Consider the following 24,888-nt stretch of genomic DNA (forward strand, 5'->3'; position numbering starts at 1 on the left):
ACTATATAAATCATTCTTCCTTGGTCAGAGGTATTATTACGACATTTGAATAAGATTGTCTTATCATTTCCCTAATAAAAATAACCATAAAAGAGAGCTTAACGACGTGTTCGGGGTATCATCCAAACCCTATGTGGGATGGTTTACCTATCCGAGATACAGTTCGTTTATGGTATTTGTTTATTAGGGTTGTTATTCAAAATTTAATGTTATAATGATCAACATAGCTTTGGATTATCCAATATAAATCGGTAACACTGTCCTGCAACCGATGTAGGAAGCACCAAAGAATATATATAGACAAATCTCAAAAACACAGTTTTAACTGATAGTACTTTATAAACATCAAACTGTCCAATATTGGATCCTGCCAATTATAAGCACCAGAATAAATTGCAACGGACTCACCAAATTGATCCATGAACGATGTCCTGTTACAGTGATCTCCATACTCAAGGGTTGGTTGACTGGGCTCGAAAATAGGTTTTCCTATTCTTAGTATCGGACAAGCGAACCAAAAATCCTGTATGGCCAATCAGTTGATTAGTCAGATGATGAAAGCACAATTGTGGCTGAATGGATTCAGGCTGCTAAACGGAGAATCTGACCCACTTGTAAGGAACACAAAGAGCCACAAAGAACAACCAATGGTGCTAGGTTCCGAGATGATCAGTGGTTTAAGAACTCTGGGGTGGCAAATAGTTGAAGGAACACTAATTACAACTTCACAAAAGTCTAGAAAAAACGGAGCAAAAATTGACGGCTGAAAATTTTCTAAGTCTCTCTTCGAGCACAGCTCACTACGATCTCCTATTTTTCGGTACAGATGGATTAGCACCTATTCTACTAAAGAATTGCACTGAGTCTTTTGGCGCACCAATGACGATGATTTTCAATCGTCGGGAATGTTTTTACATCTAACATTCCCGAGATTTTGGAAAACTACAAAAATGATTCCTATCCACAAATCAGATAGCTTGTGCCTCATCGAAAATTGAAGCCTGATATCGATTTTCTGCTGCCTATGAAAACTCCTTGAATCTTTGATTCACGAGGTCTTACTGTCTGCAAAAAAATCGATAATATCGGAATACCTACCAGCATGAATTCGCTACGTATCGCTCTGCAACAACCAACTTATTATGCTATACGAACGTGTTGTTTTGAGAGATTGAATGCCGGAATCAAGTACTGTTCCACACATCTTTGCGGTGGAGAAGCTGAGATATATTGGTCTTCCTGATTAGATATCCCTAATAAAATTGTTATGGTTATTTTGCTTAACGACGTGTTCCGGGTATCATCCAAACCATTTGTGGAAAGGTTCTATTATTTGGGTTCGTTTATGGTTATTTTTATTAGCGATCCGACTGGCTTATGCCATACTTAACCAGTAGGAAAGCATTCGTTCAAGTGAACTGTGGATGTTCCAGAACATTCGACATTCCATCTGTAGTTCCGCAGCGGAGTGTGTAAGGTCCATTGATCTTTATCCTTTTCATTAATGATTACAAATATCATCTGGGAAACTGTTCTTTGCCGACGACCTCAAAATCTTCCGAGTCATGACGTCCATATTGGATGTCGATGTCCGTTCGCGATGGTGCAAATAAAACGGAATGTGTGTGAACATTAATAAATGGCAAGTGCCAAGACAATATCGACGCTACTTCGTTGGACCATGTACATTAATTCAGTGATTTAGGAGGTATCACGGATTTCAAGCTCCGATTTAACGAACACATCTCCATTATTACTGCCAAAGCTTTTTTGATTCTTGGGTTCATCCGTCGTAATGCATTACCATTCACCTACCGTGCTTTAGTTCGTATTATCCTAGACTACGAAGCTCCCATTTGGCCCCATACCATACTTCTCAGGTGATTCGTATTGAGCGTGTGTAGAAATCTTTCATTTGCTTTGCTCTTCGGCATCTACCATGGAATGATCCGATTATCCGGAATGATGTCGACTGATTGATTTAGAACTACTCTCGACAAGACGGCTGAAATTGCCAAGGTTGGTTGTGTTTGACATCCTCAACAATAACGTGGATTGCTCGGACCTTCTCCTGCAAATACTTCTGAACGTTTAGGCACTCTCATTGCTGTTCCCGGACATATAACGTGTTATGGCTATAACAATCCGCTCAGTTCAAGATGTAAGATGTATAGGTGGCCAAGTACTCACAATCCGCTAGTGATGGTGAGTTATTTACCGTTAGTACTAATGAAAATCTCATAATTTTGCCATAAACAATGCAAAACAAATAAGGGCGGATTTGGACCTGTTTCATACGACCGGAAGGTCATAAATGCCTTTCCAAATTGATTTCATACCGAAGTGATCAATATTTGATGTTAATTACGCGAATTTACGAGGATTGATTATAGAAAAACTTGTCATGTACAATCGTCATAGTTCATTTTAGTAAACAAACTAACTTATTTTACACATAGGATTAAAAACGTAGCATAAGTTGAACTAGTCTGTACAATACTACCGAAGACGATGAACAAAATTTACTTTAATAAACAAAATGAAAAAAAAAAACACATTCATCATAAATGGCTGCATCTTTAAGCTATTGGGCTGGCCCTTAATCTATGCCCTGTGACAGTTTCCAAACAAGAAAAGAGGTTTTGGATAATCCTGGATAAAATTTCTGAAATTCAGTCTTCCAAAAGCAGCAAAAACATCAAGTCTCCGACGTTTCGGTGATATATTCCACCATATTCAGTTGCGTATCTTTGTTGAGTGTATGTGTGTCTTAACATAAATCCGTCTGTTTTTCTTAATGTATTTTTTAAGTTTTCGCTTATTTTCAAAAACACTATCTAAGTTTGTGGTCGGTTGGAACGCGTGTTGAATTATGTGCCAACAAGAAAGAAAAAGTCGATTTCAGCGATTTCACAAACAGTCTTTGGCAAGTTTCAACAGTTTCAAAGAACTTGTCGATAGTTCGATCAGCAGATACTAATGTCACATTGTTAAAAAAGAATATCCGCGGGAAGGAATGTGCAGATCTCACTATTTTGGATCATGAGCGTTCAAATGCACCACAGTCAAGGACGTTGATTCAGCCACTGTTGTCCTAGACTACATGCACCGTTTTGATGCCTCGAGATCAGGCTACTATTGGACTGATCATTTAGACTCCTAAGCACACCCCTGACTATTCAGTTCACATCAGTCAGTTTTGCCTACACTCCTTCGTATGTCGCTTGGCTTGCTCGCTCGCTCGTTCGCCCGCCATCGTAGCAGTCAGTAGGCCTAGTGGGCACGGATTAACGCGAACGTGCACGAAAAGAGAAGAGCCAAAAACAACAAAATCTGATATGCGAAGCAAAAAACAACATAATAATAAAATATACGAAAAATTGCATTCTCTTTTGCAAGCTCCAGTCCAGTCGAAAGGGACGAAGAGTGGTATTTTTTTTTTGGGGTAGCTATCATCCGTGTGCTCTAACGTTGGTGTATAGGATATTTTTTTCGCTTTTCTGTGTATGTTTTTATTCGACATTGAGTACACGACGCGATCCACTCACCTTAACATCGAGCTCCTCGGCTTCCTCGCTCTTTTCCCGTTTCATCTGGACGAGGGCCGTCGGCGGAATTTTGCCATTTTCCACCGCGGCCGCCGTGATGATCAGTTGTCCAAAAACCGGAGCCAGCTTGGTGGATTTTTCGGTACCGGGACCGGAGGTATATGACAGAGCAGTGTTCAAACGGATCACAACTACACACACGCCCCCCTACCTCGGCTCGGCACACCAGGGGCCTGTACTCTTCTTGATTTTTTTTTTCTTTTCCACTCACGGAATTCAGCGGCGGCGTCGTCGCCGAGCGGTACAAGTTAGAAGTAGAAAAACAACTCTAAACTTTCGCTTTCATTTTTCCCCGCACGAATCGGCGCTTTCACACACGTTGTTGCTTCGGATCTATAGGTGTACGACGGTCGCTTTTGTTTCCTTTTTGGGCCTGTTCCTATCGGCCAGAATCGATTCCAAAGTGGATGAGAACTGCCAATTTTCAGCAATTACCCAAATCAATGAAACTCGTTTTCGGCATTCTTCTTTGCTCGTCCGAAGAGTGCAAAAAATTTAATCTTCCCTCACACGACCAACTTCAAAAAGGTGGCGGTGTAATCTTGATGTCACTCACACGGTTTGCAAAAAATATTCCACAGTATGGTCACTCAGGAGCGCGCGTGCGACGAACTGCTATTTTGGCAAATATGTACTCCCAACACACTTGGACTGCTGCACACGTACGAAACACCGCGGACGGCGACGTGTCACTCACGGTTCTCTAGTCTGGTAGTGGTGGCGGTACGCCATAACTTTTTTTTTCAATATAGGTACCTTCACTTTTTTTCGCTCTCCTACACCATATTTTTTTTTGCTTTACTAAACGTGAGACAGAGGTTGATTTTTTGGGGCTCCTGGAGACGCTTTTATGCGTTTTTTTTTTAAATATCGAGAACCTCAATCATCAACGAGATCACTGATGTTGTCCAGCAAGAGGCTTCGAGAATTTTCCGACAACTATCCCCAATTGGTTCAGTAGATCAGTGGAACTTGGCTAGAGCACAGTCAGTCACCAGAATTTTTACAAAAAAGAAGTTAAATAAACACAATAGCACTGGGGATTTTTTTATGCACAACACACCCGTACGCGCCGACGTTGGACTCACGGATGAAGCTGAACTCGTTTGTCCTCTAGCAAAAAACTGGTCCCGTGTGGTTCGGCGGCACTCATTCTCGCACGGCATGTATGTTGTTTTAGAGCACTTTCGAGCGCTCTCTGTTATTGTAGAGAGACACAGATCCATCGGAGAATTTTGTCCAATTGGAAACGAACGAACGGCAGAGAACGCAACGGGGGCTAGTGAGTGAGTGGTCCAGTTTCAGCATCACAAGAGTGCAATCTCTGTTATTTTAGAGTTACCTTCCACACGGCACAGAGCAGCTTGACGGTCGTCTACCTGGGCATCGCAGTAATTCTAGTTGGATCTTATTGGCCCAAGAAAAAAAAAATTACGCCCAAACGAATTCTATCTACCTTTGCTGAGTGATCGCGTCAATCGGGATTGGATCTTAACCTTGAGAATTCCCAGAATACATCATTGTGTCGTGACAATTTTTAGTGGATGCATTGCACCTCGGAAACGAGCTCATGGAATTATGTAACGTTTTTCCCGGGAAACGGAACAGGATTTTCGGTGTCTGGAATTGAGACATATGTCGATTCTTTATTTTTTTGCGGATTGTTAAATAATGAAAAGAAAAAAAAATCACCAACACAAGAAAACTCAGATCCATCAATCCATTTACTTTGGTCTGTGTGCGTCAGAAAAGAAAGTGGCACCCCAGCGACACATAGAACTCAGAGTCAGCAGCCGCTCTGGTTCTCCACAAAAAATCATGCACAAATTTCTAACATAAAAAAATCGCAAGGCAGCGAGCATCGATTGAAAAAAAGAAAAATACGCGAACGATCATCACCATTTTTTCTATTATTATATTTTATGCAAGCAGCACCTGTATTGGTGTGCAGCCCGGCTTCCAACACATAACCACCCACCCACCCGCACAACTACACGGGCTATAATACGCCGGTCATCATCGTCATGGTACGGACGGCGACGACGGCGAGCCTGTCGGTCGGTCCCATTCGTTCGAGTGTGCGAGATGGATGCAGTTTTCGGCATCATGCTAAAGATGCGATTTTTTTTAGGTGGTTTCTTTTCATTATTTCTGGATTCCAGGACCCACACCGGCTGTCCTTTTTCAAAGTTTTTTCTATTATTATCTATAGTAAAGGTGCAGAAATTAAATTATTGTTGTAAGTAAATTTAGTAGTTATTGGGTCTATAGAACTATGCAGTGGTGAGCACCGTTATCGGAAAAGTAAGCATCGTTAACCTTTAATAAGTATGTCAGCGAATTTAACGCGTTAACTTTAAAGCTACAGATGAAATCAATGCTGTTAACGTTAATCTTTCCACAAATGCTGTTTTGGAAAATGGAATTGGAACTATTCAAGAAATAATGTTTTTGTCAATCAGAGAGATGATAACTGCATTAATTGCAGTTACCATCTCCCAACGCCCGTTAATCAGAATGTCGTGCATAGCAGATTCGCTCCTAGAATACAAATCCATAAGGGCTCATGCATTAATTATGTCACGCTAAATCGAGCAAAAAATTACCCCTTCCCCCCTATCGTGACGTTTTTCTTATACCTAATGCATTGCTTGTCACAAAATCGTAGACCACCCCCTTAGAGCGTGACAAAATATATGCATCAACCCTAAACATGAAATCAACGAATAATTTAAGAACAAGATCGATATAATCCACAAATAGCGGCTATCATGCCAGATTTTACAAGGCAAATCAGCCATGAAAACGGTCATTTGTAGATTCTATCAACTTTGTTCTTAACGGAGCACAATTTAACGATCGTTAATCAATTTCATGTTTAACGGAAACGTTCATTCGTTAACATAAATTGACGCCGTTGAGTAACGGTTAACGATTAAACAAAAATGTGCCCACCACTGGAACTATGCTATTTCATGAGATCCGGTGAGTAGTTTTGAATTATCATCAATAAGGTGAAATGGAATACTCCAAAATTGCATATAATTGTCAAATTATATTTTCATAATTTAAATAAATTAGTATACATTAGCCCGAAATTATAAAATTAAAAAAAAATATCAAATTTGGCGTAATTGTCAAGATCTGATTTAAAAAAATCATCGCTTGGACAAAATGTTCTAGAGATACTTCTAAAGGAATTCTGTGAAGAAGTTCCAGGTAACTGTAGGAAGTGTTTCAAGACAATTGTATGGAGAAATAATGATAAATAACAAGGCAGTTCTGAAGAAACTATTACGAGGATTGTGGGACAGGACTCCTGGTAAATATAGAGCAATTCAAAATTGATTTTGAGCAAATTTTCAAAGAATTCTGAGTAGCATTTCAGGATGGTTCGGAAGACTGTTTCAAAGGAATTTTGAGAAGAAATTTAAAGGAATCGAATTCTCAATAGACCCAAAGAAATTTTAAGAGATTATCTGAAGGGAATTTTGAAAATGATTTCAAGACATTTCAGAGAAACAATCCAAGGTAATTTTGGGATAATACTTTAATACTTTCCAGAATTCCAAGAGCAGCAGAATCTTGAGGATATTTCTTAGATAATGCTGATAAAAATTCTGCGGTTCACTTTAATGGAATTCTGAGGAGAATTCCGAGGTAAAGAATGGAGAAGTTTTCTAGATTCTGGGTCATACAGAGCTCTCAAAGTTCTAAAGCTTACAAAGTTAGTCTGAAGTGATTCAGTACTTTCCGAAATGATTCCATTTTTCTGAAGTGATTCAGTACTTTCAGAAATGTTTTTAAACTTTTCTGTTGTTTTTAAGTACTTTCCAGAGTAGGTCAGTACTTTTAAGAGTGATTGAAATATTTTTTTTAATGATTTAATGCTTTTCGAAGGGATTCCAAACTTTTATAAAGTGATTCAGTACTTTCCGAAATTATTTCAAACTTTTCTGAAGTAAGTAAGTACTATACAACGTAATTCAATACTTTTAAAAGGGATTTCAAGCATTTATGAAGTTATTTAATGCTTTTCAGTACAATTCGAAGTTATTCTAAACTTTTCTGAAGTGATTTAGCGTTTCCTTTGGGTGATGCAGTATTTAATATCAGGGTTGCCACTGCATCCAAGAAAATAAATTGCCATTTTTTCCCGAGTGCCCAGCATACTTTTCCCAGTTTCATATAAACAGCTAAAAATGTTAAAAGATGAATACCAGCATTATTGAATTTCAGCAATCTATGTCAAAAGAAAAAAGTTATAAATATGGCGATAATTACTTGGACTTGGACAAAATTTTAGGATTCATTGCATTGATTAGAGAATAAGAATGCCAAATAAGTTTTGAGGAGAATTTTGAGAAGATTGTCAAAGGAATCTAATTTTCATACAAGTTCTAAATCAGATAACTACCTAACAATCCCTTAGAAGGTTTGCAGCGACTTACAAGGAGTTCAGTGGAATTATGGGATATTCCGAAAATTTTATGATTGATCAGAGAACTTCAGAAGCGTCATGGAATTATCAGAAAATTTTCCAAAACATCAGAAAAAAAAAATTGAAAACTTCAGGTACGTTTAGAAAACTTCGAGAATTTATAAAATTTATAAAACTTAAGGAAAACTGTCGAAACCTCAATTTCAGAAAAAAAAAAAAATGCGGGTTCATATAAAAAATACTAAGAAGTTCAGGGCAGACTAGAGAGTTTCAAGGAAATTTAGAAGTTTACTATAAATAACATCAGGAAAGTCTAGCCTATTGAAGAAGTTATGAATTAGTGTCGATAATTTAAGGGCAGTTCTTGTGACAGTAAACTTCAGTGAAAATTGCGGAAGCATAAAGAAGTTCCCGAATTTTCAGAAAAAAAACTCTGAAAACTTCACATAGAGATCTTCATTGAAGTCTGTGTATCTTAAGGGAAGATCCAAGAACTTCAGGAATTTTTATCAACATTAGCAAAATACGGGAGCATTTCAAAGATGTTTAGTAAGCTCCAAAAATGGGAAGAATTTCAGGGGGAGTTCATTTCCATTAGTTTCAAAATAGGCGGGAAATATTAAGAAGCTCCCAGATTTTTAGACAACTTCAGAGATGTTAAGAAAATTATTGAGGTCTTACGGAAGTTTAAACATATTTAGGGCAGTGCATTTAAATTCAGGGCAGTACAACAAGCTTCATGAAAACTGCAAAAACTTTCGAAAACTTCAGGAAAGAACAGACAACCTCAAAGCAGTTCCGTTACAATTAGAAAAAATATATAAATTTTAAAAAAGTTTCGAGAATTTCAGCAAGTTTTTAAAACTACATAGAAGATTCATGATCGAAAGGAAAACTGAGGAAACTAGGAATTCCGAAAAAGATCAGGAAAGTTTCAAAATTTGATGAGAAGTATTGTGAGCATCAGGCTTATTTATTTAACTACAATCGAATCTCAAGGAAGTTTAATTAACTTCACAAATATTTTAGGAACTTTCAAGAAGCTCTGAAGATCTCAGAATAGTCCTTTGCATATTCAACGGAGATTTCTCATGAAAATTTCCTTGGAGTTCTCCTCAGCATTCGCTTTGTATTTTCCCGAAACTCTTATGGAGTTACTCTAGAATTTTACTTGGAACGCTTTTTTGAATTATCTAAAAAATATTCTTCGTATACTTTTCGCAATTACATCGAAATACTCCTCAAAATTTCGTTGGAACTATCCCTGAATATTATTTTTTTAATTTCTTAGAAATTAAATTGAAGTTCTCCTCAGTAAGAAACCCTTTGAAAAGATTCTTAGAATTTTCATTGAATTAGTTTAAGACTTCCTTTTGAATGTCACTCCTTCCCTTGGAATTCTACTCACATTGAAAGTCTCCTAAGAATTCATTTATATTTCTTCTCACAGATTCCTTAGATTTCTCCTCATGATTTGTTTTGCAAGTTTTCCTGGAATTCCTAATTCCTTTGAGGATCTCCTGCAGTTATTCTAAGATTTAATTATAATCCTTCTTTTAGCATCCCCTTCACACCCTAAGTGTTCTAAAAAAAAAGACTTATGCTTCAGATTCGTTTTCACAACCAAACTTCATGCAATCATTCTCAGAATGCACTCGAATTTTCCTCTGAAATTCACAGGAGTTCTGCTCCCCAGAAATTTCTATAAGGTTTCCTAAAAACTTACTTTAAATTCAGAGTTTTCAAAGCTATCTCTGGATTCACATAAAATCTAAAAACTGATTTGAAAGCAGATTTCACTTGATGTTTTTCTCAATAATTTTTCCCCAGAACTGCCTTAGAGTGAGGTCTTTCTTGAAATATTATAACTTTTAAGTTAAAATTTTTGAAAAACTTTAAAATTTGTGGGAAATATGCATATTTCAGAACAAAGAAAAAGCCTCTGATTTTTTCTAAATTTATTTGTTGATGGTGATTAATCCACGAGGAAAATTACATTATTGTATTTTGAAATGCATTCTTTTCTCTAAAAAAAACCCTTGGTAAGCAAAATATTCCCTGAGTAGTAATGAGATTCCCTGAGTCATCGAGGTATTTTCAGGAAAAATAATTTCATTAGGATTCCTGGCTTTCCATGTTTTTCCAAGTAGTATGTATGATTTTTCGCTTTAAAGGTTCACATCGTACATAAGTGTTTGTGAGATACTAATTGAATAAGTCTAAAATATCAATCATTTATTTGGTGTACCACCAGAACGACTACTGTTCTATTCTAAGGTCATTTTTAAGTATTTTTTATTGGTCGCTATTTAATTCCTTATTTCTTGAGCCTGGTCACTAAAATCACTATTTTGACAGCATTGATCGCTACCAGCCCTGCGATTGCCGATTTCTCGTGGATAAACCATGGCCCATTTAGTAATGCAACAAACTCTTTTGCTTATTACAGCGCTTCTAGTGTACGTTTTCGGAAGCTTTTGACGTCTATTTGTTGACAACAACAATAACAGTGTATTTTTTCAGTTCATAAACGCTATTGTTTTTGAGAGAAGCGTAGAAAAAAAAAATCGTGCGCTGTCACCAGAAAAATCCATACTGGTCCACATCCAAGCTGCCTAAATCGTCCTAACAACAATGGCTGATTTGAAAATACTTGACCTATGACAGTAAAATGAATTTGCTTCCAAAATGGAACAAAGTACGAACAACTTGAAGCTTATGATCGGAAACTTGTGTAGGTATGACGGTGCTGCAAGTTAATCGAATCCTTCTAAACCTGTTTCATAACCAACTTTCAGTAAGCATATTTTCCCCAACGACGTTGATCCGCTTAACCTCAAACACTCGAATGATCTGCATATGTCAAACCCGACTATTATTCCCTCGTGAACAGGTGGGATCCAATCGTGCTGCTGCTGCTACTAGACACCTTTTGCGAACAAGGTCAGTTTTTCCTGTTTGGCAGCTTGGGTTCGAGTTATCAACTCCTCTAAATGGTTGTTACGAGCACTGCGCCCAACTGAATAAAAAAAAAAAACAAATCCATCAAAATCATTCAATCCATTCGAATGCGATCGACTGTGCGAAATTTTGTCACGAACGGTCACCACCAAATGACGCAATTAAACAAGAGTGCGGTGACTGATTTGCAAATTCGGCAATCGCATTGCAAACAATTTAACGATGTCTGTGCAGATTGTCAGCACAAGTTTGTGGTTTTAAACAGAACAAGAACAGCACCGAACTTCGAGAGCGTGCAAATTTGATATCCCATGGTATTGTTTACATGGCAGTGCGTTCGTCGAAATGAAAACGAAAAACATGCCACCGTGCGTACCTACCTACCTACGCATGTTAACAAGCCGTGGTTCTGTATGTGCGAAAGGTTTATGTGTCTTGCTATTCGTCAAGCGACGATGACATTCGGACCATTCATTCGCGAAATGCTAGCAATATCTACTCTAGGAAGTGTCGTCCAAAACTGCGAGTGTATTTGTTTTGGATGACAGCTGGCGTTGAATCAAATTACCTCACGCGGCGAAACTAAAGAAAGCTTTCCTTAATCTAGGTTGAAGCGGTTGTTTGTTGTGATGTACCTGCAATGGAAAACAAGCAAACAATAGGATAATTAGAGATGTTGTCGTTAAGTGCGTGAGAATTCGGGGATTCAGAGAATCGGTTGTTTTTGGTTGGAGTTGTGCTCTACATGCGATCTACGGGAAATACGATAATACGGAAGTTTGAATTGTATGCTTTGACTCATGATGCACAATATATGCTTCATTTTCAATCGTTTGAACTAGTTGTTAGTAACCTTTGAATCGAACCTTGAAGACTTGGTGACTGACCTAAGAAGATCTTTGAGTTAACCTTTGACGTTTAGATGTCTGCTGAATTCTTCCCTGAATACCTATCAATTGAAAGATTACTGTACATCTCACCTTGAAGCCGAGTGTGAAATTACATTTAAATTCATATGGATTTACAATTGAAGATCCTGTCACTGTCATTCAATGTTCACTCAAGTGTTCTTGAAATCCTTTGAAGGTGAATTCCACGCCTTGATTAGGGCCGAAACCTACGAAGCGTTGAATCTACCGCAAAAAATCCCACTACGCATAGAGCTTAGTCAAATTGAAGACGAACGTGCTGTTGGGCGATTTACAAGTTTTTCCAAGCAAACAACCCGAGGAGGGTCTGCGTGACAACCTTCCGTCGTTGGTAGACATTTTGCACAATCATCCGTGTCGGTTGAGTAGTCGTCGGGGACAGCTATCGCAACCATCTTGTAAGAACAGCATCATCAACAACAACGACAACGACAACGACAACGCAACACTTTACAACCCCATCCACACACGTACTTGTTTAGTGTTTGTCATGTCCACATTTTCTTTGCCGAAATGTTTAACGGCTTCTTGTTTGAAAACACTAGCTTGCCTTTGGTTATGCAGAAAAAAACAGGTCACCGTAATTTTTTTTTGGAGCACCACGATAGCCGCTATAATTCAAAAATTGGTCGTAAATCACTCGACACAGCCGCGACAACCATCTGCGCCGGGATCAACGGCGACCGGAAATCGCAAGTGACTGATAAATCATACTTTGACAGGTTGTCTCCACATGTTGTGCCTGCCAGCAGCCTTGGGGTACCAAGTGGGAACAGCAGTTTTGGCACTGTTCTGCACGCTACCATCAAGCCGTAGCCCAAAAATGTGATCTTCGATCGCGATCTCCGTCTCACTCCGTCAGGTCGTTTGGTTTCAATTAAGTTTTCATTGCCCTTGCCATATCGGTAAGTTGACGGGACAGGATGCGGTTTGAATTATGGATAATTATCGCAAAGTGCAGGATGACCCAAGACATTAGATGTCTAAACTGGCTCTGTTCACCGATGAATCATGTTCGGATTCGGGGGATTCCAAATTTGCATCAAATGCGTGTAAAATAAATTCTTGCTGCCGAATAATGCGACGAGCAACAATGTTGATGGATGAGGGTTTCGTCTTTTCTTGTTTGGACGAAAGAAACGAGACAGAGAGGCAGAGGAGCATATGCAAGTCCTGCCACATCACACCGCCAGAAGCGGTGTTTGGTTAAACGACATGAGGAGAGAAGTGTTTTTGAAAATATGCAATTTTGTAATGGAAAATAACAATCTTCAAGCTCAATTACATGCATGCAGCTATTTGTTATGTTGTTGTCCGCCGTTTACTTCATGTTGTGCCCATGCGTGTTGTCCTCTAAGTTTTTCAACCTCCTGGGAATCGAATAATAGTCTTTTTACCTAATTTGAAGAAATTATTCCGGGTTGTGCAGACGGATGCGATGGATGAGGTTGACATTTTTAATGGAAAAAGAATGTTGAAGAGGTAAGCTCTTGTTTGATAAAAGGATCACATTAAAAATCCATGAATTATCTTAATGAGTATAGCCATAGAGGTAACTCTAAGACCAGAAGCTCCCGAAGAAACGTGCTCAACTTTTTGGCCTATCTCGGTCCCAAGCTAATCGATGCACCCCTCGAAACATAGGAAAATCCATGAAATCCACAATCTGTCAAACTTTCAAAGCGAATCAAAACAAACATAGTGTAGTACAAGAATTTCGTCTAGAATGGAGTACGTTAATCTATTTGCTTGGGACCAATAGGCTAGTCAATTAGTGAACCAATTTAAAATCGATAGTTATCTTTATCCAAGCAAGATTACCCAAAGGGTCAAAACAAGGATCGAAGAGGAATAAGAATCGAACAAAGTTGAATATGTGTAGGTAATATTTAGCACTGAGAATAATTCATGAATCATTCGAAGATTTTGACATTAACTACAACTTTTGTGAATAACTCAAATCTGAATCTCTTATGCATGACGAACTAGAGCGGGTACACACAGTATAGGAGTATTTCTGGAGTTCAGCTCATTGAGTTTTGGGAGTTCTTGCAGTACTGGAAGTCGTAGATTATCATAATGTATTGAAATCCTTAATAGGTCTAAGGGTTGCAGGAAATATATAGAAGTTCCACGATTTAGTAATACATTTTTTGGAATTCTACAAGTTCCAAGAGTTTTGTATGAATCTTAACGTTATTGTACTTGTGGATGTTTCGAACGATTTCAGATTATTGGATATTATTTAACTTTTAAAGAGCTTTGAGGGTTGCTGAAGTTCCTAGAACTTTGAAACTGTGGTTCTTAATGCTCCGAAAGTTCCAGAAGTTCGTAGAGTTTCAAACGTTCTTGTAGTTATTAATGTCCTGGGAATATTATTGTTAGTATAATTTTCTCTAGACTTTCAGACGTGGGCTGGATCATCTTCTAGGGAATACATACTACCATTATTAAGGCAGTAGAAGCACGGGAAGTTTTAAGAGTATGATCGTTTTTTGGAAGTAGCCAGTATTTGGGTTGTTGGAATTCCAGAAGTTCCAGTAATTCTGAGAGTTTTTGCAGTTCTAAATGTTTCGATAGTTCTGATGTAGCTTGTAGCATATTTGAATGAATTATCAGAATTTCTTGCAGTTCTCAAGGTTTGTTGGAGATTTGGAAGCACTGTAAGTCTTTGCAGTTCCGAAAGTTCGCGAGCTGTGGAAAATTTAGTTTTAAGTTTACTCAGCAGGTGGCAAAGGTTGCATTTGCCATCAAAAAATCTTTTCAAAAAAGTTTTCAAATTTTTTAGAATGAACATCTACAAATGCCTAAAGTTTAAATAGCCTAATTAAATTTAAAAAAAAAATCCCCGGACGTCAACGAAGTTTCCCGATTTTTTACAAAATTCTCTAAATTTCTCGCAAAATGTTTAACAATGTTTGACGAAGTTTTACAAAGTTCTATGATCTTTCACAAAACTTGCTAAAGTTATGCAAAATTACAATGCAAATACAAAACAAGTTTCTATGAAGTTCATTGAGCTTCTACAAAGTTTGCTGAGCTTGTACAAAGTTAACTGAACATCTATAAAATTTTCGACTCTTCTAAAAAATTTCTAAAGCTTATACTCGTTCAATGAATGTAAACGAAGTTTTCAAAAGTTCTACAATGTTTCTTGGGTAGCGGTGCAGTGGTAAGCGTGATTGCCTCTCACCCCTGCAGGCCTGGGTTCAATCCCAGTCGGCGCCGCCGGGATGTTCTGAGGCATAACATCTCTGATTGCGAAGGGAAGGGAAGTATAGCCGTTGGTCCACGGTTCATGAGTTGATGGGTCGATAGATAGGGTACAGGTGTGGGAGCTACCTCCCTGGCGTCAGTAGTATTGGTGCTCAGCACGGAAAACAAGATCGACGTAAAATTAATCAAGGAATAAAATAATAAACTACACAAATTACTAACTGTGGAAGTGCATCTAACGGGTGTTCAATAAAAAATGAGAATTTTTTTCAGTCATATAGCTAGTAAAAAAAAATTCAACGAATTCAGTGTTTATTCTTAAGAAAAAAACCTCAATGAATATTGGAGAAGGGGCCCTGGTCAGCCGTACGACGCAACTTAGTCGCGATGCTCTCACAAGAGCGATGGACGGCACTGAAATCATTCTCATTTTTTATTGAACACCCGTTAGCACACTAAGTTGAGAGCACGCAATAAGCTAATATGCGATTAGCAATAAGCTTGAAATGCAAAAAAAGAAGAAGATGTATACAAAACAGTTCAAAAATTAATTGCGTTATGAATTTTGTGTTTTGAGTGTTCTCGAAGTGCCTGGTATTCTCGAAGCTCCTGAGAAATAACTGTCAACAGTTCCGGAACTGCTTCACAGCTCCGGGAGTAGCCGAAGTATCGTGAGCTCTAGAAATTTTTGAATTACCGGAGTTCTAGTAGTTTCTGAAGTTTCAAGAGTTTCAAGTTGCAGTTCCAGGTGTTTCAAAATTTCCGAGACTGGCACAAGTATAAGGAGCTGCTTGAAGTGTGCTAAGCAGTGGGTAAAATTTTACTATCCACATTTTAATAAGATGTTCTGAGGCATAAAATCTCTGATCACGCCTTCCTTTGGAAAGGAAGTAAAGCCGTTGGTCTCCGGTTCATGAGTTGATAGGTCGATAGGTAGGGTCCAGCTAGGTGTGGGAGCTGCCTCCCTGGCGTCGGTAGCATTGATGCTCAGCACGGAAAACAAGATTGACGGAAAACAAATCAAAGGAAAAAAAAAAACATTTTAATGCACCCCACCACCAATTTATTAATGTGGTTAGTATCCAACTGATCAAAGAATTGGAAAAGTTTCAATTGAATAACAACCATACAATACAGTGGAATTCCGATTTAAATCACGGTTCGTATTTTTCACACTCCGCATGTATCACGCACACTTCACATCGCATATATCACGCTTTTCAGAATTGAATAAATAATAAGAGTTCTACATAGAAATGTTTTGAGAGAGCTATATGTGTGAATGAAATCAATGGACTTTTTTTTTAATGATTATTCTAGTCTCGCGCGGAATAACTTTAGTATACCTCAGAGAAGCGTATTAGGGATTCTTCTATTTATCATGTAAATCAATGGTAAGCAATGCGATTTTGCAATATCTTTTTGCCGATGCTGCCGTTGAATGAACTTCAAAAAAATTGAAAGATTTCACTTTTTATATTGTTCAATGTCCTTATACTGGATGCTTAGGCTCATGATTGGATTTAGTTGATTGCTGGAAATACTCATATTTAGCTAATATTTGAGTAATTCTCGCTGAAACTGGTTCACTACTTTTTGGAGGTTCTAAGGTATTAGATGTTTTAAAATATAGTTCATAGTTTTATAGTAAAATAGTTTATAGTTTTATAGTAAAATATAGTTTATAGTTTTATAGTAAAATCCTAATGTTTGTATGCCATTTGAAAGGGAAACGAATGACCTAAAATGTATTAAAGTGACTACTTTCAAAGGAGTTTCTAGTCCAGAATTATTAGTTTGCCCTAAATTTCTTATTTTACTGCTCTTTATTGTTATGTATGTTGACAAGCACGTAGTATTATCATGTTATCTAAGTGTTATTTAGTTTGGACAGAATTTAGGTAAAAATGGACAATGCAAGCAATAAAATACAGAAAGAATCTCACCATCAATCGCCTAAATGTTATAGCTTCAAACGAATATGATAGCAAAGATGACAAATTTAAAAAAGAAGTAGGGGAATTTACGTATTCTCGGCAACCTAAGCAGCGACCGTCTTTCTATAGCCTTTTTCTCTAAGGAACGCACACATCTGCAGTATTGGTTTATTTACAATCTTGTGCTGCCAGCTGCTCTAACAATTTCAGTCGAAAGAATTATCAAAAACTGTTTTGAAACGCTTTTAAAATGCTCCAATCTTCTCTAGTGAGAGCGACTATTGTGGGCAACCTCTTTTTATTTGGCAACCTTTCCATTTGAGCTGCGTGTTAAACAGCTGTGTTTTCATCGGCAACTCGAAATCAGCAGCATTTTGTAGTGCGTGTGTCTCATTTCAAGAAAACCCTGATAGATTGCTTTTTCTCAGTGGTTCTGATTTTTCTACACAATTGGTTCACCTTTTCTCAAATCATGAGCATTTGCTTGTATCATGAAGAATAAATGGATACATGTTGTAGAATCAAATTTGGAATTTTCATGGTGGCCATAATCTCCATACAAATTTCAAACCATTTGCGCTATCTCTAAACCTACATCAGTATTTACAACTTTTTAAATAGGCTCATATTTTAGGGATTTCATTAAAACTGGAGGATGGCCTCAATGATTGAAAATACCTTTTCAAAATGAAGCACCGTAGTGAATAGTCCGTTTTCATTTTCCTCCAAACATCCTCATTTCAGCACACCGTGTTCTTTCCACATCAAATCAACCTGACAGCATAATAACAAACGCAATGGGAACGCCTCCCGAGGTCCTGAGGCATGTACCCTTCGTGGCCTAAAAATTAGTTTTGACAAGTCCGTTAATGCTGCATTCCAATTTGCAAGGAAGGCACCACGAAAATGCAGCAACATGTTCAACCCCAAAGAAGCAAAAGATAGGGAGAGAAATATTGACTTTTGATAGCGTACAATTTGGCGTGTCCTTATCATTGGTTGTTAATCTCATTTGTCGGTAACACCTCGATCGAGAACTCAGGTTGACTCAGACATCATCACAGCTGACTGTCAATCAGCCTCCTGCACGACTTCGAGGGGTACGATAAGCAGGTTCTTTAGGGGCCCCACAATTAGCATCCTTGCCGGATCGAACGTAAAAGTTCGTTCAAAATGTCTGTACTTTTTGTGGATAACAGATCGATCGCCGTACGTCACGGGGGTATCATTACAGCTTGAAAGTGCGAAACAGGTTTAAGACCGAATGGCGTCGTGGTGGTGTTGTTACAACAAACGGGTTGAATCGATTTTTCAATTTGAACTAAATGAGCAATTCATTACTTTTAAACGGCTGCGCCACGTGGGACCTCTAAAACCTGTCCCGTGCCCTTCAAAAAAAAAATCGACGCTTGCTCGACCGCAATTAATCCCAGAGAATTGAAACGTAATCTTTGAAGGTGCATCTTCATTGGGATGCAACAATAGCACATCTAATTCGTGATGCGATTTTTGGCACAGTCCCTGAACCTACCTGACCGAGTTGAGCCCGACAGAATGCCTCGAACAAAACGAACGTACACACGATCAAGTCGTGGTTTTGGATACGCAAGCATGATACATGAGGTGCTTAGCCTCCGAAAAAAGCTGCTACATCAAAATATTTTGATTCCATTACGCTTTGTTTCGCAGTTTCCGTCTAAGTGCGACTGCGCGAACGGCTTCGATACGGATATAGGCTATCCGGCCCGGCGCGGCGGCAAGTCACTGATGTGCAAAGGGGTAAGAAGCTACCACGAACTTGCAATTCACTCTCATCAAAGTAGCCCCCTAGCGATGCCCATGATTTGCGTATGATGGGTCCCAATTCAAATTACAAGTGATTTGATTGTTTATTTTGTTTGCAATATCGTTTCTTCTTCCGAACTAGCACCTTGTAACCCATTCGCGAAACTCGTTTTCGTTGCTTCTGCTGCTGAGGCTGTTGAATAGATCAAGTGGCAATGGTTCCACAAACACTTGCTCTAGCGTTGGTCGTTAATGACCTTCCACCGCCGGTCGGCGATCTGTACCCTGAGAAGGTACACAGTGGACCCCCTTCCGTAGATGATCTTCCCAAAAACCACCCAGTCCCACAAGTTGAACGCAAAACAATTGAACGCAGTTTGGCCACTCGAGTAGTTCGGCAGCGTGGGACTCTCGTCATGTATTGGTCGGTTGTGTCGCGCACCCAAACAGGTTAGACATTTTTGGCGTTTTGAAGTTGTGCCTAATTCCACTCTTCAATGACTTCAAGTTCCACTTCTGGGTACGTACTAATGCTGTTGCTATGACCGGTGTGTGGAGGTTGATTAGCTCCGAAAAATCCGTTCACTTCATTTTGATCGGGGCTGCTCTAGCGATTAACCGGTATTGTATGAGTGTGACCTTGGTCTTTCGGTTGGAACGTTTTTGGGTTTTAAGATTTGCACTTCTTGGATTTGCTTTCAACACGAGGAAGTGATGATTTGATTTTTATTGTAAGGAAGAATTGCAGCTCGTAAAGTTTGATTGATTGGGAACGCGGTTGCAAATACACATTGCACATAAAAAATGTTTTTCGGAATTATGAAATCATTAGATGTTAAGATAATATTTTGAAATCGAGCATAACATCTTGATTTCAGTATTACTGAACATATTTTTATGCTAAATGAGCATTTGCAACCTTGTTTTGCACAATGCACACAGCAGAATAAGTAACAATGCAGGTGCATTAGCGATTTTCTGTAAATTTCTTGTTTAAACTGCGCAGAGATCTTTTCTGTGCTCTCAGCTTTACAAACGAACGAATATGATACGATCTGCTACTCATATTTTTCCACATTGCTGCATTGAGCCCATCAGATTGATGGCGTCCATCCGTTAGTGTTACGTTATCATGTGTGATGTATATGAGTACAGCTTAGTTGGATCCATGTTGAAGAGCATGGAAATTGAGAATCTTGAATCATGCTTTATCATTTTGATCTATCTTAGGCTGATCATTTAAGACGCTGTATACGTTGTCGGAGGAAGTGGTTGGAATTTGCATTAAATTAAAAAAAAATGCGTAAGTAATGGAATGGTAAGCCTGATTGCCTCTTATCCCAAAGGGCCTGAGTTCAATACCACTTGGCACCGCCGGGATTTTCTGAGTCATAAAATCTCTGATCACGCAAGGGAAGTAAAGCCGTTGGTTCCCAGTCCATGAGTTGATGGGTCGATAGGTGGGTCCAGGTGTGAGAGCTGCCTCCCTGGTGTCGGTAGCATTGGTACTCAGTACGGAAAACAAGATTGACGGAGAACAAACCAAAGAAAAAAAAAGAATCGTTGCCTACCATACTCAAGATAGCATGTATATTTTATGATGGTCTGATGGTCCATGATTATCACACATAGGGGAAATGGATGTAATGTCGGCCTAAATACCCCTAATTTGAACCCATACACAAATTCAGCAATCGACTAAATTTTCAAAAGCGGCCCAAAATATCCATTAGTACCGTCCCAATAACGCGTTCATCTAGATAAAATTGATAAATAGCAGAACCATAAGCCAACATTAGAGCCATTTCCCCTATTTATTAAATAAAATCCATGGGTGAATTAGGGGAAATGGCTCTAATGTTGGCTTATGGATCTAAGATTGGGGCCATCGCTAAAAATCGGCTATTTATCAATTTTATCTAGATGGGACGGTATTAATGGATATTTGTGGTCGCTATTGAAAATTTAGTCGATTGCTGAATTTATGTATTGGCCCAAATTAGGGGCATTTAGGCCGACATTACATTCATTTCCCCTATGACATTTCTTCTACTAAGGGAAAGATAACCGCCAAACAAATATTTTTTCCGGCACGTTTTGATTGAAACTCCTATTTTTCGTTAGATTATAGAGACAATTTACATGTAAACATATGTTTCGTATTGCATCATGAGAAGATGTTGGACTTTAAACAAAACTAAAAGTCGTTTATTTTTAGTCTAACTTCCTGCCATGATGACGTAAACGTATCTTCACATGTAAAGTTTTTTTTAGAAAAAAATGTATTTTTTTTAAAGATTTTTGATATTTTTTCTAACATTTTTAGAAAAGTCATTTCGTATTTTTGTTGATCGGGGTGGTTAGCTTAATTAGTTCAATGCTGGACCAATATAATTTTAATTTAGGAGAGCGCTATAAAATGTGGTTGTTTGACCCACTCTCAATTCACAAAATGTTAGAAGCTTAGTGATACAGAACGTGGAAAATTGCTTCATGTAGAACTCGGTCTAACAGCGGTATTCCTGGTCAATGTATGATGTATTATAGCTTGAAAACATAGGCTGCTACTTCAGGGAAGTAATTTGATTTGAAAAGCTTTATGTCGTCGGGATTAAACGATCATCGATCTCAGTGGTTTTCTGTGATTTACGAGGCTCGGTGGCCTAATGGCGACTGTTTTATCTAACTAAACTAAAAACTATGTAAAATATCATGGTGATGCGTAATGCAACCCTATAATTTCAGTAATTTCAAGGGGCATGGGATAGAACCCGCGATATTCTGCTCAAAAAACTCAAACGGTTGCTACTAGGCCACCGAGCTCGTTAAATCAAAACAAGGTACTAAATTTTTTTTTCCTTGATTTGTTTTTCCGTCCGCTGAGCACCAATGCTACCGACGTCAGGGAGGCAGCTCTCACACCTGGACCCTACCTATTGACCCATCAACTCATGAGCCGAGGACCAACGGCTTTACTTCCCTTCCGAAGGAAGGCGTGATCAGAGATGTTATGCCTCAGAACATTCCGGCGGCGCCGACTGGGATTGAACCCAGGCCTGTTGGTGTGAGAGGTAATCATGCTTACCACTACATCACCGGCACCGCTAGGTCCTAAAATTGGAACTCAATTGGTTGCCATCTCCTACTGCACTGGCCATTTGAATTTTAAATGGAAATTACTATGGGAACACTGAACATTTCGTTGTCATCGATCTAGCTATTTGTTGTTATGTGAAATTTTATCAGCTACAACTTTGCTAAAGACCACTTGTTGATTGAACTTCAAGATAATTAGGTATTAATTGATTTCGAAACCAACAACTTTTTGATATGATATCGCGACTTGCACTATGACTTAGTAGTCTGAGTGTTTTGCCGTATCCTTCGCGCCAATTACACAAATGTTGCCTCATGAGCAGTTGATTTTTTAAAAGCCTTTAATTACTGTGTAGTTCCTACACTCATAAAATAAATCACATAACCAGTGGAAAATATCCATGTGAATTTCACATAACTTTCATGTGATCCCATAATTAGAACTTGCACCACTAAATCACATGAACGTTATGTGTCCAATGAAATCTATATGATTAGTCACATAGAATTTATGATGTTATGTGATATCCAGATAATAATCATTATTTTTGTTTTTGGAAAAATATTATGTGCTTTCCTAATAGAAGCTAAGTGAAAACTTTTTTCAGTGTAGGGATTACTGTCCTGCCTGTGTATTTTTAGTAAGAGAAGCGGAGTGACGGGCAAGCGTCTAGAATGAGCACGCTCTTAATATTACTCTATCTCCCTCTCCGCCACAGCTACTAGGATCTAGTGAAGGTTAAGCTACTAAGAGATTAGCTCTCCGCCCTGCGCATTGTTGATCCCCATTTAAATTATCCTATGATCAGTGTTCAGTTGTTAATAAATTACAACAAAATATAAAGGGATTAATCTTTGAAGCTAAAATGTCAGGGATGGTTTTTGCGTAGCTGAATTTTCTAAATTAAAACTCACAGGCGAATAATCTCTTGCATGAGATGTAAGTTTTTGGGTTTTTCATAACACTGCCCATGATACATCCCATTCTGATTTAGGTTGACAATTTTATCCCTGTACCAGTTATTCACTCCAATCGGACAAGTGCCAAAACCAAGCAACGTATGTTTGATCATGATCGTGGTATCTATTCTCTATAAGAACACACATTCACGAGAACAAAAGTCTCTGGTACATTGCCCCCAACCGAACAGTGGATCAAACGCGATTGAGGTCGAGGTCATGCCAGGTATCAAAAGGGAATGCAAGAGCACGTATCTATTTTGCTACCAAGCACTACACCAACATCTTGATGACAAAACATATAAAAAAGGCTTATTTACTCTCAGTGTTGGCAAAATCAGAAATCAATTGATATTTTTCCGCTCTCATGCGCTCGCAATATCACGCGTGATATTGGAACAAAATATCATGCTTGATATTGATTTTACAAGCACCTTTGATATTGCGAGACTATTCACAACGTGCAAAAATCAAGCTGAGAGTTGACTAGACACAAAAATGATTCCATTACACAGCGTTTTCTTAGAAAGAGAAAGCATAGTTTGCTATCTCCTTTTAATCTTCACCGATGGCAGACGCGAAGGGACTGCTGCAAGCCGTTATGGAAGTTACGGTTGCATTCGGGTAAAGCAAAAATCATTAAACTCAATCTCACCACAGTTTGGTGAGATTTGCAGTTGGTGACTTTTGTTAGCTTGATATTCCGAGCTGCGATATCACAGCTTGCAAAATCAACCGCAGTTGTTTGCTTGTTGATTTTTGTCTACGAAAATCAAGCGTGATCTTGGGCGTTGGTGAGATTTAATTTTTTTGATATTTTCCCAACACTGTTTACTTTAGTGATCGTGCGCAGGACGCAACTTTCTCTAAAATTTTCATAAGATTTTCTCTGGTATAACATATTATTGATACAATTTTAGAAAACTCCTTTCAGAAAAGTCTTGTGATTCATTCTGCAATTCTTTTCGATTTTTTAATAACTCTACCAAAAATTCGCTTAAATTGTGGTGCTTTATTCGTTTTGCAATTTCTTAACCGGATTCGCTCAAGAAATTTTCCTGCAATTTACACTAGGAAGGAATACCATGGGATTTTTTGCTTAAAAACCTTTCGTAATACTTCCAGAGATGCCTTAGAATCCGGCATGTTTATAATTCCATTGGAATGCTTCCAGAAGTTTCTTACTATTCTTATCCGGGATCTCCCACCAATATTCTCAGGATGTGATTTTCTCGGCATAATTCTTCGCAGATATTCTTTGGATTGAAACTTTTCTAAGATTTAGATTTTCTAGGAATTCTTCGTATCATTCACTTGATTCGCTCCTAAGATTTTCAATGTAATTCAAAAATAGATTACCTACGATTTATAGTCAGACGCCCAAGTAATAATTTAGGTTTTATGAGGGTTGGCTTGGACTTGTGCTTTATGCACAACCTCGATAAAACTAAAAATGTTTCTTGGAAGCTTCATGGAGTTTTTCGCAGAATTCACTATGTTTTCTCACCAACATTTCGGAAGTATTATCTCTAGAACTTCATTCAACTTTTCCTTACATTATTTAAAATTGCCGATCAATGTTTTCGTAAAACAAATTATCCAGTGCCAGAATCAAGTATCATAGAAACACTGTTCCTTTTTGTCTGAGTCCCAGAATTTTGGATATTTCTCCAAGCATTAATTTCTAAGTCAAGATCGCGGAAATCAGCACATCTGATCCACTTTTCCAAAGACAGCAACTTCCAAGTTGATCAGGATCTCGAGATATAACAGACTTTGAAATTCCACTAACACCCTACTGCAAGTGGCAGAATTCTGAACTAATCTACACACCATTCGAGGGATATGGCTATCTGAACAACGAATATTTCGAGATATAGCACAGTTTTAAATTTCGCATGCACTCAAGCGCTGCATAGTGACAGTATTCTGAATAACTTTGCCGAGGACAGAAA

General features: G+C 38.3%; 1 protein-coding gene across 2 annotated transcripts in view; it reads right to left on the reverse strand.

Annotated features, from left to right (window-relative positions):
• LOC135713945 (zinc finger protein rotund-like) overlaps positions 1-24,888 on the reverse strand; it is a 113,431-nt gene that overhangs the window by 42,667 nt on the left and 45,876 nt on the right. Inside the window, exon 1 of one of the 2 annotated variants that reach the window (XM_065237164.1) lies at positions 3,549-4,683. The exons of the other annotated variant lie outside the window; for it this stretch is intronic. Within the exon in view, the coding sequence (XP_065093236.1) occupies positions 3,549-3,593 (45 nt within the window). The 5' untranslated portion in view covers positions 3,594-4,683. Of the gene's footprint in view, positions 1-3,548; positions 4,684-24,888 lie in introns of those variants that run through there. 2 annotated transcript variants of the gene reach the window in all.

Source organism: Ochlerotatus camptorhynchus, unplaced genomic scaffold, assembly GCF_037179485.1.
Source record: "Ochlerotatus camptorhynchus isolate MF236.1 unplaced genomic scaffold, CSIRO-AGI_Acam_v1.1 ptg000597l, whole genome shotgun sequence".
Lineage (NCBI taxonomy): Eukaryota > Metazoa > Arthropoda > Insecta > Diptera > Culicidae > Ochlerotatus > Ochlerotatus camptorhynchus.